The sequence below is a fragment of the Maniola jurtina genome, chromosome 10 (assembly GCF_905333055.1).
Source record: "Maniola jurtina chromosome 10, ilManJurt1.1, whole genome shotgun sequence".
Lineage (NCBI taxonomy): Eukaryota > Metazoa > Arthropoda > Insecta > Lepidoptera > Nymphalidae > Maniola > Maniola jurtina.
The window spans coordinates 11,596,809-11,613,614 of record NC_060038.1 but is presented as its reverse complement, the minus strand read 5'-3'; the positions used below and the strand labels follow the sequence as shown (position 1 = coordinate 11,613,614).

Sequence of the window (16,806 nt, the reverse complement as noted above, 5' to 3'; positions counted from 1 at the left end):
AAAATCTATAAAGTAGGATAAAACAAAGGTATGGAGATATTAGGTAGACATAGGCATTAGGGTACCAATCCACCGAAACGCAGCGTAGTGGAGATAACGTGTTAAAAAGATCAATCAGATTTTACAAAGATGACGTAATCAATAATCTAGATTCACAGATTTCATCATGGGGTAATTCACGGGGCTGATAAATAAATTCCTGAAAAGCCGGCAACACATTGCCGGTATGTTCATGGGCGGTGGCAATTATATAAATTATATGACCCACCTGCTTTGCTCGCTATTTAATTTTTAAAAAATCTGACTGAACACGTCTCCACTCTGCTTCGCTTCAATGCAACAGGCAACTCTTAAAGGCATAAAAATATTACTGTGCTGGGTAAGTGCGTCGCATTTCAATCGAAGCGCGCAGCACAGCAGAGAACCACGACAGACTTGCGTGCATGTCGTTAAGTATTATAAAATGTTACACTATGCATTATAAAATGTATAATATGACATCGATCGCCTTCTATTGAGTCATGAGACTCATGCACCTCACACGTCACAACACTTTAATATTTTGTGCCTTGAGAGAATTTACATATTTTATGAATTAAATAATACAAATCAATACTGATATTTCATTATCATATTATATTGTCTTGTTATTTTGGGTGCATTGTAATTTGTAACTAAATCATAATACACAATGTTACATAACAAAAACTTTGTTTAAGAAATTAGACTTAACTAATATTATATGACAGTTATTACTATACATAATTATTAAGAAGAAATTAAACTGATAATTAATATGGAATATTTAATACAAGCAATAATTGTCAAAATTTTTAGCGCAGCTACAATTTTAAACAGATACTTAGGTACTTCACACTAATATTGTAAAGGAGAAAGTTTGTATGTGTGTGTGTGTGTGTGTGTGTGTGTGTGTGTGTGTGTGTGTGTGTGTGTGTGTGTGTGTGTTGTGTGTGTGTGTGTTGTGTGTGTCTGTGTGTGTGTGTGTGTGTGTGTGTATGTGTGTGTTTGTTACTCCTTCACGCAAAAACTACTGGACGGATTGGGCTGAAATTTAGAATGGAGATAGATTATACCATGGATTAGCACATAGGCTACTTTTTATCCCGGAAAATCAAAAAATTCCCACGGGAATTTTAAAAACATCTACATCCACGCGAACGAAGTCGCGGGTATCAGCTAGTTGTTTTATAAAATATCATTTTAAAGGTGCGTCATGATTATGTAACTTGTTTTACATTGTTATATAACATGTGTCCACCCACACTTACTACACGTTAATACATGTTTATATAACATGTAAATAAAACGCATGGATTTAATAAAAAGTAGACAAACGATAGCTACCTTTGTTAAAATGTCATTGGACCTTTCTGTACTTACATCTATTTTGGAAAACGATTGATTGCACCAATTTCTCTTAAATTATTTTTAATGGGTACTATTAACTGTGTAACGTATTTTTGATGGAACGCTATCAAATCAAATAAGTGAACTGTTGCTTGATATAATTACAGCTAAGTATAAGTATCCATTCGCATTTTATCTTTTGAAAATAGGTTTCTGATGCATCATCATACAAAATAATCATTTTCAGCAGATAAAATGCGAATCGATGCTGAGAACTCAGCCTTACGATCTGACTGCAGTTGCACCTTGATCAATGGCAGAGGATCTGTTACCTATTTATTATAGTTGTAACGCTCCTTCGGAGATGTAACGTTATCTATTGTAGATATTGTCGATTATAGTGTATATCTGGTGGAAGTGCGGTCGTTTGTCGGCCTCGTACTCCCAGCAGCGCAGCATCAGAGCGTATACGTCCTCGGAACAACCTTCTGGCGCGGGCATGCGGTAACCTAGAAGAAAATATGTATTCAGGCCTATTTATTTTATGGCTTGTGGCTCCCATTAGATTTGCCTGGTTGAATGAGAAACGATGACCACTTATCGAATAGATAATAGGGCTAGAAAAAATTGTGGATACTTGGGGCCCCAGAGACCTTTTTTCGCGATTAAGTGACTTTGATGGGCAGTATAGACCAGCTAGGTGATTCGCTAACTCAGCGTCTAACACTGAATGATAGCCACTGAGGTTAGTTGGTTCTACATTGCTGCTTCACTGGGTGATTTCAAAGTATTTTTTCGTAGAAAACCTTCAATGGATTAATAAATGAGCTTTGTGGCTATCATTCAGTGTTAGACACTGAGTTAGCGAATCACCCCGCAGGTCAGTGACTTCCGTGAAAACATTAGTTGATAGGCAACCAGATCTCAGAAGATGAACAAAGTATAAAAAGGAAGCTTCTGGTCACAAAGATGTAGTTTTCATTAGAAGATCATCATTGTTTAGGACGTTGATTAGGTATTATAGACTAGGGATTATAGATTACTAGATTTAGGCTATTACGTACCATTGTCAATCTTCTCCCTGGCGCGAGAGTTGCTCATGCCGGCGTAGGGCGTGTCGCCCTTGGAGAATATCTCCCACATCAGCACGCCGTAGCTCCACACGTCGCAAAGGGAGGTGTACTTGCCTGAAAACATACAATGGTGAGGCTTCAGTCCTCTTTTTGATTTTGATTTGAGATTTTCACCCTACCAGCTGAGGAAAGACTAAATTCTTTTGGTACAATCGCACTACTAAATCAGTTAGCTTTTCATTCTGAAAATACTTCTAGCATAAAGTGACCTATAAACTTTTTTCTTTGGTGGCATATTCACATTTCTGTTGCTAAGATACCAGTGCGAAATTATATTGCCATGTTGCACCAAATCAGCTCGCTGTGGTCAAGCTTGTCTATAATAAAAAAAAATAGTTATGCTAATAGTATGAAGTAATAATTATTATGTTCTTACCAAAATTAAGAGCCTCCGGGGCGGTCCACTTGATCGGTATCTGCTTCATGCCACCAGACACTATATACTCCTCTTCCTCCCTCGACATGCCGAAGTCGGATATCTTCACAATGTTGTCGTCTCCCACCAGACAGTTTCTAGCAGCCAGGTCCCTATGGATACAGTTCTTGGACTCAAGGTAGCGCATCCCACCCGCTGCGTCCCGGCACATCGCTAATAGTGATCGAGAGCTGAGGTTCGCGGCCCTCGTTCGCAAGAATGTGAGGAGTGAACCACCTGGAAGTAATGATTTGTCATTGGCATAAAATGAAGATTGGCGCTAGCACTCATAAACACTAGTCTCCTATTGACGACTCCACCTATCGACGTTCCTGTAGCTCGTTTAATAAGACCAACAAAATCAACAAATATATAAGCTCAAATTGAATAGTGTTCAAAACGATATTTTTGACCAATTTGTCTTGAAGTCGAAGTGAGATGAAGAAGAAGTTGTCGAGGGTTAATTATTATTCATTTACAATATCTTTTGCCGTTTTCTAATGACTTCCTTTATTGAAAAAAATGCATTGAATTCTGCAACGAAAAAGTGGAGGGATTAGGTGGGTGGGGAATGTGGAGCAACGTGTTTGGTAGCGCGCTTTTGAAAAGGCCCATGTGTGATGTGTAGCAGTGGATATATTATGTTACCTGACACTAGTTCCATGACTATCATGATTGGTTGCTTCTGAACGGCTATGCCGATGAGGCGCACTATGTTGGGGTGCTGGTACTGCTTGAGGATGCGTCCTTCTTGTAAGAACGTCCTCTTTTGCTCTTCAGGTAACGCCACCCGGCACGTCTTCACTGCCACTTCTTGGCCTGTCGTTTTGAGTCGTGCTTTATAGACATCGCCGAAGTTGCCCTGGAGAGTTACAGCGTTTTGTTTATGAAACAAAAAGGACAGCAAATAAATCATAAACTATTGGATAAAATAATTTTTTCCATCTAGCTTCCACAAAAATTAAGACTAACACACTGAAATGGGGTTGGCACATCATGTCTGTTTATATACCTATACCTATACCGGAGACAGATGTGTCAGTCATGTTTTGAAAAGCAGAGCATAACTGGTAAGCACAGCGTGGGAATATCTGGAACCCGATTGTCTGACGATCTGCACTGATAGCACTACATCATCACTTACCACCAGGTGAGATTGCAGTCAAGGGCTAACTTGTATCTGGAAAAAATGCATGGTGTCAATGTAACATCTACCCATTTCCAATATCTTACCCGTCCAATCTTATCTAACAGCTGCACATGGTCGTTGTTGAGCTCCCACGTCTCCCTCGGCACAGCTCGTCTGAGCAAAGCTCCTGAGCGCGCAGTGACCGGCACTCCGCTTGCACGCTGCCAAGCTATCAGTTCAGCTACTGACGGAAACGCTGCGCCTTCGAATCTATAGTGACCCTGAGGACCAAAATTTTTCTTATTTAAAAAGGGAATAATTGCTATTATTACGCTTAGCCGATATTTGGTTTTTAGTAGGTATATTCTGTCTTTAGGAAATTCTCTAAATGATTCTCTTTTATGGTTAATCTTAATCTGCTGAAGTTCAAAGAATGGGTTTCATTTTTAGCTCTCTCCATCTGTTAGATGATTTTGAAAACAATTTAAGGCGAGTACCTACAAAGTTTATTTTTGGGGAGGATTTAAAAAATCGTTGAGCTATTAATTCTTCTCAATCATTAGTAGTTCTTGTCCTAAAATAAGATTTTGTAGGTTACCTACTTATTAAAAAAAATATATAATATCACGTAACAAAGGCTGAAACGAAATTGTTAGAATCTGTTGGTCTGCTTATTCCTGTTACTGCCGCTATTTAAAGTTAAATGGGTCACTAAAATTTCAGTATTTCTTACCTCAGGCGTGGTCTGTACAATAAAGTGTTTATGTTGTCCCCAACACACCGACAGCACTAGTTGCCTGGCGTGGTTCCTCGTCGTTTCTCGCACCAAGTAATCTCCATCCGCCCTCAGCAATCGCACCACCTCCTCTCTTGGTAACACACCATGAAACCATTCCTGGTCCACTAATGATCGCTCTGCCTCACTCACACTAACCTGTGAACATAGGAGAAAAATGAGATAACCAAATGACGAGACATTTATATCATAATGACACATGCTTCATGTGCGTAGGCATGTGCCCTGTGCATTGCTTATGATTACGATGTAGGTGCGTTAATTTATTCTGTCCAAACAGATCGATGAATAATAAGAATCGGGGTTTTCCAATAAAGTTCTGTCGAAATTTTTATCCGCGATATCAGTGATATTTTACTAACGAAAGATATAGTTTACAAATGGGATTGTAAGGACAAAGATCACTTAAGGAGGTTCTTAATTTCATAAGGGCCTTATAATAACAAATACTTTTTTCATAACAACCAAGTTAAACAGCAGAAAACGACAAATCAGTATCTATTCAATTAGTAAAACAATTGACATGCACAGAACACGTTTGTTAAAAAACATCAAAGTTCCGACATACGCCGTCTCTTTCGAGCTCCTCTTCAAGCAGCAACTGTAGTTGCTTCAGCCTCTTCTTCCGCCGCGGCAACGCAACCGGCGGTAGCAAATCCGCTTGTGTTATGTACATTTCAAAGGGATCCACCATTTTTATCACGACTTTGATCCAAAATCACCGATGTATCATTTAATACAAGACATTCGACAATAGTCTGAACTTGAAGAGTTCCGACTTCATACGACGCATACGTAAAACATTTCTGGAACGTCTGAAGCGACGTCACCTTGATTTTGAAATTGAGTTTTAGAGCGAACTGGCGCTATTTTAATTTTATATGAAAGTATATTCTGGTGTGAAGTTCGTACGATACGCCGACTGTTAATACAGAAATAGACATCGGGAAACGTAGCGCACAACAGTAGGTGTACAGTTTTTCCAGAATTTGGAATTTCATTCATGAGTCTACCTGACGAAAGCGGTGCCAGTTTTCGTATCAAAGATTTCATCAACGGTGGTTCCGACATCTATCATCGTCCTAAAAGATTTGTTCGGAACTGAAATTCACATGAAAGAAATTTGCAATTGTCAGTCAGGTCTTGGAACCTATATTATGGTCGATCAAGAGCGATTTTTAAATATGGGTTTACAACAAAACCGTGCTAAGATCAAAAGAAAAACGTATGGTACTATCTTCCACAATAGTACTATTTGACTTAATCATCAAAATAATCATCATGCATGTTAGAAGTGACATGCGTGCAAATCGTTCAACATTTTGTTAGTGGCACTCACCACGCGTTTAGGACATTTACAGCGGATCTTTCTCCGCCTCTTAAACACATCACTCTGCACTCTACATTGCACATAGACATCCAAGCGTTTACGAAAACGTCTCTTCAAGATCACACGCTGCTTTCTGAGGGTCGATAGAACTTTTACCGAGTCTGCGGGACCTTCGCTGCTGCTTCTATACGTTTTTGGCGGTAAGGCTGGGCTTGACGGGACTGATTTGCGTCGGAAAGGACGCGTGAAAAGTCTGAAGAACGGCTTCGGCGGTATGATAGAGTGCAGGTGTAACCGCAACGCGTCCATTGACGCTTTGGAGCCGAGTGACGCACGGTCCTGATAATTCAAGTCCTTGTTTTAACCTTTTAACCACAAATGAGAGAACTACTTCTTATTATTCTAAGAAAGATGTCAGAAAGCCACAAATCAAGCTACCTATTTATGTACTTCTTAAATGCAACTCGTCCGAAGAAATTCAATTCACTGCGTACCGAGTACCGACGCGCGATGGTTATATCTACGTTTGTCTAGCTTTTTAATAAGGACCTTAATAAATTCTGTGCTATTTCTTTACAAGAACCACTACTTGACTTACCTACTTCTTAGAGTTATTGATAGGTAAAATTATCGCATAAGTACAATATTTCGCCTAACTCAACTAAGTATGCTTGTTTTATATTCGTTCAAACCTTCTACCATCCGTATCTAACTTTAGAATATATTGAATTGGTCCATTGGAAATGAGCCTGTAATGCCACAGTATTGCTGATGTTATCAGACAGCCGACAGGTCTTACAGAACTGCCTGACTAAGTAATTTGTTACACAATAACAGTAAGTTATTATAATGTCAAAGAGTTGCCGCTCAAAGTTTCCGACCTTACGATTATACGATTGTGTGACCTAAATAAATCATTTTGGATTTAGACTTGCAAAGTCACATGCCTTTCTAATAGTATTGTCCATATTCTACGCACTACATTAGCTAGATGATTCATATCATTTTATGTATCCGAAGTCCATCATTTAATGACTGAGTGAACTAGGAAAATCTGCAAAGACTGAAACATTACCTCCTTCTGACAGGTTTTGAACTTAAAAGGTCACCTGTATTTATATAACTAACTGTAGTCTATAGTATACGTGTATTGTCATAGTACAGACAGTTGATCACCTTCTCTACTAATTTATACCCTTAAATAAATTGAGGTATGTACTTAAACAAAGAAAAATTCCTTAATCAAGCATGATTGTTGACTCATACATCCGTACAACGGACAAACTCCTATTGAAATATTCATACCTGATGATCTGGAGAGCTCCCATCCAGACTGTCCACACCTACAACCTCCGCAGAGAGATCAGGACAGCCACTGGGTGCTTCCTCACACCCCAGCTCTGCTAAAGCTGTTCGGATCATCTCAGCCTGTTTGGCGCACTTGCGCTCGGACACGCGTAGTTCTAACAGCTTCATGGGTTCAGGAGTTGTTACAGGGATTGGCGGCGGTGAATGCCTGTAAATGTCAAACTTGTGTAAAACTTTCACAGAAAATACAATGGGCGTATTAATACAAGCTCGTTCGAAAACTAAATTAAATTGAAAAATCTAACTCTGTGTTTTCTTATTTTCCGCAAGGAAGTTTTAGACCTGTCTGGGTTTCATTTAGAAATTTCTGTTACACTGAAAAGAAGCTAGATGTAGGGTCATAACTCATAACAGTACCACAGTTCACTCTGACAGTAGGTAGGTAGGTACTAATCTAGTTTTTTGACCATCTTGGTCAAGGTTGTAAAGCTGAATACAAATACCAATTACCAATCACACTAGCACCTACAGCAAGTGTTATGGGTAATGCTCAAAACTTATACAGATAAATCTTTGGTTTTCCTTTTGAATCATTAATGAATGAATTTGTAAAATGGTCAAGGATCTTGATCAAGGGGAATGTATGTACTTACTGCTAATGAGATTGGTTATCCTCAAATATAAAAATCTTTGGTTTTCCCTTTGAATCATTGATAAACGGGTAAATCATACGAATCTTTGGAAATTCGCTATAACCCAATTAAATCGCCACATTTAATTTAAAGTATTGAAATTGTTCATCCTCATTAGAGAACGCATACGTCGATCTGCTTTTTAGATTCAATCAAAAAAATTCTTGGGCTCTGGGGAGTTACATGACAACCTAGCGTAATATGCCTTTGCCTGTGCCTTAGGCCTTAGGCTTAACAATGTATAGGCGCAGAGCTAAAAAATAGAAAGGTTAAGTATTGATTCATCATGTAACCTTTGCTCTTGCAGAACGCAGACACATTCCCTCTGCTATCGTCAAGATCCTATTTATCTGAAATCATCTGGAGTACGTATAAAGAACTGACCTGTCTATCCCGTTGACACCATTGGTCATCCCAGAATTATTGTTCTTACAGACGCCATTCCCGATGATCTCTGGTCCCTGTAACGCCGTCTGCTTCTCCCGGTTCTCCTGTAGACTGGTCTCCAATTCTGTTAGCTTTTCCTTCAACCACTCCACGGTCAGGTTGTCTACTGTAAGCTGGTTTGGTTGGAGCTTGCCGCTGGTATCATCGACTAGGCTCTCGTCGAAGTTGAAGGTTATTGGAGTTGATGGTGGTGATCTGAAAATAATGATGAGCTGCAAATTCTTGCCCGACATTGGTTTTAGTTAGGATAAGGAAATCGATCAATCTTCGCCGGAGAACAGAAGATGCATTCATAAAAATTACTTAAATAGGTTATAGGTACAAAAAACAGCGAAACGTCGTATCTTTTTGTTTTTAAAATGACGAATATAATTATCACCCTCTCTAACAATTTTTTGTAAGTCGTTATTATGCTTCTTAAAATTATAATCTTTACTAATACCAAGTAATAATAATACATTTTTCAAGGCAAAAGCTTGCAAAATTAATTCGTGAGTCACGGCTATTCTCTAATTCTCGTCTAACTACTTGCTGTTGTCAAAATTGCTGAAGATATTTCTCCTAACTAAAGCCAATGACTGACTAATTATTTAACGTTTTACGGCTCAACCACTAAATCTATCAAGCGACAGAAATCCAGCTTACAATCCTGGAGACAGACATCGGATACTTTTAATCCCAGAAAATGAACGAGTTCTTTCGGGATTTTTAAACGAATGATCTTACTTGTACTTCTCCATAAACTCCTTGTATTCATCCTGCGGCCTCAGGTTTTGTACTGTCGACTCGACTTTAGTTTGTATCTCCCTGAACTTGTCCGTGCTGAAGTCTGACCTCTGAACCACTTCCAACAGAATTCCTTTCCTAGAGAAAAGGAGCAATAAGTTAATTTTATAGAACATAGTTTCATAGTGCTCTGTGTAACCGTTGGCATGCTTTTTGGCTGGATTTTTTTGGCACAACTCAGGACTTTATGATCCACAGCCGAATAAAAAGAGAGAATAATGGGTAGTTAAATAAGAAGATAGGTACTGGGTCATTTTGAAGATAGGTAGCTAGGCTGTGCGCACTTGCACTACGTCTCCTCCGCCAACAACAGCACATGAGCGTTTTGTGTTATGACTTATGAGCAACCATTGGTACCTATGCTTTGCCATATTCGCGCGAAGATTTTTTGTGAGAAAATCCTATAACTACCAACCTAACTTCTTTGGCACGACTCACAGGGATCTCATGATCTAAGGCAAATTAAAATAGAGAGGGTAATGGGTAGTAAAATAAGAAAGTACTAGGTTACCATGAGGAAGCAGTAGCTTCACCCTGTCTCCGCTGCTGGTCCAACAGCGCCGGCAGCGAGGCTGTGCGCAGCGCGCGCTCGCACTCTGTCGCCTCGGCCAACAGGAGCACATACTCATTATGAGCTCTGTGCAACCGACGGCATGCTTTACCATACTTGTCGCGGGTTTCGTCCAGCTTGCGACCGCCTCGGCTGGTTGGACCTGTAAGAAAAATTGAAACAAAACAACTTAATTCTATTAGGTAGGTAATGATAAGTTAATACAACTTGAGGCAGAAGTCACTATGCAAAAATATATCAAACACCGAACCAATTGAGATATTTAGTCAGGAAGCTAGGCTGACGATTTTGTATTCATAGAACATAAAATGCTATGGCTAAAAAGAAAGGATGGTGACTGGGCAGGTTTATTTTTTCTCCAGAGAAGACTTTTTCACGAAAGAAGTTGGAAGTCATTTCTAAAGGTAAAAACGCAAACATTAATGTTTTGTAGTATAACTTCAAGAAGATAATCAGAGTCACAGAACAATCATCTTATGGGGGTTATCAGAGTCCTGACATTTTATACGAATCATAGATTATCGTGGCAATCCGGCACGCTGATCTGGTTTTTCCTAAATACTAACTGTCCGAAGAAGGTAATTTTATATCGATCGACTCATCTATCTCGCAAGGTATTACTGAATGAGAAACCAAATTAGAACAAGATATTAGTCACATACATGACCTAATAAAGCTGCAACGATGCTAACGGTAAGTAAATGTTAAAAGTGGTTAGTTATACTTTTTCCATAATTGCGTAAACGTTATAAACTTTACAAAGTGGCGTATGAACGGCATCAGAGTGCAATGACACCAAAAATCATTGATGAAACAGCTCTCGCACGCAATTTGTATGAATGCATTTAAGTCGCATTATGTATCGTGACCATACGTCCAGCTTTTTACAGACTGTTCCAAGTTCAGGTACCTATATCTTAATGACCCAACAGATTTGCAGGGCACACTGCAAACAAATCAAATGTTCAACTTAGTGATGTGTCCCTGGAAAACCATGGACACTGGATCATTCCATAATGCCATTTTTTAAATAAAAATTGAGCAAATAGATCGTCTGATGTTATGTGATTACCGCCGCCCATGAACATTTGCAGCATCGGAGAAGCCGCCAATGCGCTGCCGGCTTTTCAAGAGTTTGTTGATCCGCCCCTTGAATAACCCCATATTGAAGTCTTGTGGTAACGCCGCCGAAGGGATTTGGTTCAACGATTTGCATGTGCGTGGAAAAAAGATCTGACACAACGGGTGTTCGAAGTGCATCAGACACCCAGCCAGGTGGTGAGGGTGACTTTGCTTCAGTATTTTTGTACTCTTTTCGGTAACATATTTTATAGTTGTGGTGTGTTGCAACGCAATATTGCGCATCGATTGACCCATCCAGGCGCTTTTCGATTGCCAGCTTGCCTGATCGAGAACACCACAAATAATAATAATATGTTCTCTTCTACATCATTTTTAAATTATAAGATCCGATTGACTTCTACCGCGTCAAGATGTACCACGACACAGTACATAATATTATGTTCGCATCTTTAGTTTATGTCTTACCAGTTTTATTTCTCAACAAAATAAAACTGCCTTATTTAGTTGAGTGTCCCACTAATAAGTATAAAAAATATGGTCACGCAAATCACGGAGCATGGGCATGCGCACTAATCTGACCTGTACGTGAAATGGGAAGTGTTTAAAATACCGTGAATAATTGCACGTTTAATGTAGCTACTTGAGTTTGCATCGTACTGATAAATAGGTCTGCTCTTGCGAAATGACGTTCCGCTGGCGCCAGTGAAGCTGTGGCGGGCTGGTCAGTGCTCAGCTCTGCTCGATATCGCTCGAGTTAATGTACGCCGATTAGTCGATTTGCGGGCAATTTTGTATGCGTTCGATTTTGGTTTAAGGCCCGCAATACACTTGCTTGTAGCTCGTCATACGAACATCCATACTTAATATTATAAATGCGATAGTGTGTCTGTCTGTCTGTTTGTCTGTTAGCTTTTCAGCTTTTATCGAAGTTGTATCACCATGCAGAAATAGGCATCCTCGAGGATGCAATCCTCGAGCATAGTTGTGACCGTAAGTCCGAATTTGCTTGAATGGACTTCAAAATGTCGAGCATGTACGCACGTGGAGAGTTAGAATAGTAATACACGGTATTAACATTTTCGTCAGAAGGCAATTCTGTAGACTTATTAGCACCTGGCTGTTGGCGTCAGACTCCGGCGCAGTTAGAACAATTGGCCGGCAATCAGTGTGGGAGTACATGTAGCGTGTTGTTTACTAACGGACGTAATGGAAATGAGTTATGAGTTCTGTGAGTAGGCTAATGGATTGAACGAGAGAGAAATGGTATTTAAAAGTCAATTGTGAAGGCTAAGCACCTAACTGATTGCATTTGATATAGTAAGCAGCGCCTATTTGCTCTATCAAATGCAATTTGTTACTAAATATTTCTACCTGATTCCATTTCCGACGCAAGACGGTGGCGTGTGGACATTCCTACAAGAGACCAATGTCCACAAGTGGACGTCTATCTAATAATAATGATCAACAACATCAGGGACTGCTTCAGAATTTATTATAGGTACCTAAGTATTAAGAATATGGACTTACATTTCAGATAGTTTTCTTCGAATTTCGCCCTCATCTGCTTGTAAGACTCGAGACATTTCTGGTACTCGCTCTGCTTCCTTTGCACCTCCTCTGAGAGCTGCCGACAAAGAAAACCTTCATGAGTCAAATAATAATAAACAATTAGTCGCAAAAAAGTGTGTAGCAAGGTGTGTGGTAATGATTATGACAGGGCTACAGGCACAGATAGAAATATCTACTCATGTGTCTACATTTTCTGAAATGAAAAACTTTTCAACACATGATAAAGCTAAAACCCGACTAGGTAGGTACTACCCGCTAACTGCCTATAAGTGATAAATATAGTCAAATTGTTTTTCTGTCACTCATTTTCAACATTGTACTATATTTATATTTATGAACTCAGATTTATTTTATATTTCATTTGATATCCCACTCGATACAGTAGAAAAAAAGACCCTCACTTTTTTGGATGTAACATCCGTCAGTTAACAAATGTAGCGTAATATGTCACCCGGACCATAGAAACGAATCGATTAAAACCTCGTTCATCAAAATCGGCTCAGTAGTTTAGGCGCCACGGTGGGACACACCTATAATAATATAATAGACACAGTAAATACAAACCTACATACATACATACATACATCTACATCATACACATATATACAGACTGCTAAAATCATAACCCTTTCTTTTGGCTTTGCCGCACTCGAGTAAAAAGTAAATAAATATTCATTAAACGTTCCTGTTCTTTATGGGTTCATAAAATGAAATATACAAACATTCATCAACAACGGTAACATTTATCTTTACATATCCAATAAATCAACAAACACATTCATAAAACAAATGTGAAAATATACACATAAGTGTGAAAAGATTTAATCACGATTTAATGGTCACAAGATGTTAATGTTGAGAACTGTTTGATATTTAAGTTAATTATGATTTTTGACCGCCTTTTTTAACCAAGCGGCAAGAGCAATCTAAGAAAGTGATTTGCATTGAGAATTAATGATTTGACACCAATGTGTGACAAACTTAAAAAGCGGTGACGAAATAGGCATTTTGCTGAAAAAAAAAATATAGAATCAACGACGCGGACGGTTGAATTTACTTACACTAGTAAACCCATGAGTAAACCTACATAAAACCGCGTGTTACCAAAAAATTTAGTGGACATGTGGACTTTAAAAAATCTCTCGAAATCACATGCAACCTTGGATGAATTAAACACATTCATCCAAGCATGGAACACATAAATTTTAAAGACCCAATCCATATCGAGTAGCTCTCTGATCTAACTCTTGCCAAGCCTATGAAAAATAAAAGTTTTTCTTTATCCTCGTTCCACCGGCATCGTTCCACTTTTCCGCTGTAAATTACATTGCAAGTCATGTACCTATTACTATTTACTACAGAAGCTATGTTATCACCATGAAAGTTTCCCACGGCATCTAGGGCAGGCTAATAACTCAATAAAGATCAATAATGATTAACTGAGTATTGTACTAGTAGTTAATAACTTAATAAAAATCAAGTATACTACTAGGTAGGTATGTGTTCTATTCATTCCCCACTAGTGACTAGATGATGCCTGCAACTTCGTTCGGATTCAGGTTTTTAAAAATTCCGTGGGAACCTTTTGATTTTCCAGGATAAAAGTAGCTATGTCCGTCTCCAGGTTGCAAGACATACTGCTACAAGAGATAGCTGTAACAAATAAATGACATGATGATTTAATTTTTTTTAAATCCCTTGGGAACTCTTTGATTTTCCAGAGTTAAAACTATGTCAATGTCCTTCTCTGCGATGTAAGTAATCTAACTACGTACCAATTTTTTTACCGAAATCAGTTGAACGGATGGGTCGTGATTGTGAAAAGCTAGCAGACAGACAGATAGATAGACAGACACACTTTCGCATTTATAATATAATAGGGATAAATAATTATCTATACTAATAAATAAAATTGGAGTGTCTGTCTGTAATTTCGAAATAACTACCGCATATTAAGGTCATATGGTTATTTGAACGATACTATAACTGAATCACACGTTTTTAAAATTTTTGTCTGTCTGTCTGTCTGTCTGTCTGTTTGAAAAGGCTAATCTTGGGAACGGCTGAACCGATTTTGACGGGATTTTCACAGACAAGTAGAGAATTGACCAGAGAGTAACATAGGCTACTTTTTTAACCGACTTTCAAAAAGGGAGTTGTGTTTTTCTACCTATGTACACAGAAATCTCCGAGATTTCTGATCCGATTTGCGTCATTTCTTTTTTAATCGATAGAGGAACTTTGCGACATTGTTTCATAAAAAATTTGGAGTCCAACTCCTCAATCCTGATGCTGCAGGGGATCTGACCAATCCACGCGGGCGAAGCTGCGGGCATCAGCTAGTACTTAATATAACATTACACGCTGACTGACAGCCTTCCGTGGAACCGGAAATATTTGGCATACATTCCCAAGCTCTGCGCTTGCGTCACCAATCACGATCGCGGATCGTCGACTCGTCATGACTGCCGCGTCTATGTATTCATTAGATATACCTGCCTATCTATTTAATATTATTTTCATATTATAATTCTTTAACTTTGCGCCCGTGTACAATATAAATAGGTGCATATAAAAGCCAAAAAACATATGAAAGGGCTTTACTTGTACATTATAATTATTTTTATTTATTTTATGCATTATAGTTTTTGAATTATCGTGCAAAATATCGAAAAAACATATCCGAGTCCGGAACCCTCGGTGCGCAAGTCTGACTCGCACTTGGCCGGTTTTTCCTTCCACATCCTCCATACTTATAAAATTATAAATGCGAAAGTGTGTCAGTCTGTCTTTCTGTCTGTCTGCTACCTTTTCACTACCCAACAGTTTAACTGATTCTGGCAAAATTTGGTACAGGGTTAGCCTATATCCCGGGGACGGACATAGGCTACTTTTATTCCGGAAAATCAAAGAGTTCCCATGGGATTCCCAAAAACCCATCCGCTTACCCGATTTGTATGAAATTTGGTACAGAGTTTGATACAGAGCTTACGTCTCTATAATTGACATAGGCAACTTTTTATCCCACATTTAACAGTTCCCACGGGATCTGTAAAAACCTATGTACATCCACGCGGACGAAGTCGCTTGCATCTTCTAGTGCATAATATTTAGCATTCTTTTAACTCTAGTGACATGATTTTCGATGAAGTAAACAAGCTAAACTGACCTGTAGCTAAATAAATAGTAACAATAATAGTAGTAGTACAGTCAATGCTGGTCACTGCTTAGTACAATGTAATAGATATACCGTTATTTTTAAACCGATACACCGAATCTATTAGCACGTGACTTGCATGCAATCATCGGTCATCATGAGTACAACACTGTTGTATTATAAATGTCTATTCCCTATTAGCTGTTTCACGACTGATGGGTACTGTGACCAGGCCTCAATAAAAAATGAGAAAACGATGCACAGTACGATATCACAAAGCAGTGGCGTGCAGATCATAGAAGCATAAAAGCACTGCTTACCCTAGGTGTAATAGCTCAATGCTGATTTTCGATATGAGTTGCCACACAGTAAGTTCCTATTTTTTGATTGCCCTACCCTGTATCCAAACCCTGTGCACGCTACTGTCACAAAGCGAACCAAACGAATCACATCTAATAAACCAAGTAGTTACTTAACAAAAATTTAGAATTACATTAAATAAAACTGCAATAGGTAGCTAATAATGGAATATTTATTTACGAATAACTCATTCATCCTTAATTTTTTATATTTAAATTCTTTTAAATATCTAATTTCTCATCAAGTATTTTAAGTTTCTATTCAACTATTTTATACCTATAAAGCATTTATGTAATAAGAAACCTACCTATTTGATAATGATGTGTCATGTTTCATCATATCATTCGTTCAGGCCAAACAAAAATATTTTCTTTATAATTTATAAACAAGACAATTTTTGAGTCAATTATGAAATCCTCACAATCGTATGGTATTTATTCACTTTGAATTTCATTAATGGTAAAAGTGGAATTAAATTACCTATAACACACACAGTACCCACCAGTCGTGAAACGGAATAATAATAATGATCACATTGACACTATCAGAAAGTGAAGACGATAAAAAATAACAAGTGTATAGAAAACATTCGATGAACAGCACTTTTTACGACAATGCAAAACGACCAATCACGCGAAAGTGGTCGATCATTTTATTTTCGC

The 16,806-nt window shown here is 38.4% G+C and overlaps 1 protein-coding gene across 4 annotated transcripts in view; it reads right to left on the bottom strand.

The window, feature by feature from the left end:
• Nucleotides 1-1,202: 1,202 nt before the first annotated feature.
• The window catches only part of LOC123869139 (tyrosine-protein kinase Fer), a 59,501-nt gene continuing 43,897 nt past the window's right edge, over nt 1,203-16,806 (bottom strand). Inside the window, exons 3-14 of one of the 4 annotated variants that reach the window (XM_045911887.1) lie at nt 12,586-12,682; nt 9,916-10,117; nt 9,345-9,482; nt 8,556-8,813; nt 7,477-7,687; nt 6,181-6,510; nt 4,779-4,979; nt 4,150-4,326; nt 3,565-3,778; nt 2,878-3,153; nt 2,433-2,555; nt 1,203-1,877 (exon numbers count right to left, since the gene is read on the bottom strand). In XM_045911887.1, coding sequence (XP_045767843.1) covers nt 1,741-1,877; nt 2,433-2,555; nt 2,878-3,153; nt 3,565-3,778; nt 4,150-4,326; nt 4,779-4,979; nt 6,181-6,510; nt 7,477-7,687; nt 8,556-8,813; nt 9,345-9,482; nt 9,916-10,117; nt 12,586-12,682 — 2,364 coding nt within the window. In that variant the 3' untranslated portion in view covers nt 1,203-1,740. Of the gene's footprint in view, nt 1,878-2,432; nt 2,556-2,877; nt 3,154-3,564; nt 3,779-4,149; nt 4,327-4,778; nt 4,980-5,409; nt 6,150-6,180; nt 6,511-7,476; nt 7,688-8,555; nt 8,814-9,344; nt 9,483-9,915; nt 10,118-12,585; nt 12,683-16,806 lie in introns of those variants that run through there. The other 3 variants (XM_045911888.1, XM_045911889.1, XM_045911890.1) reach the window with 3 other exon arrangements.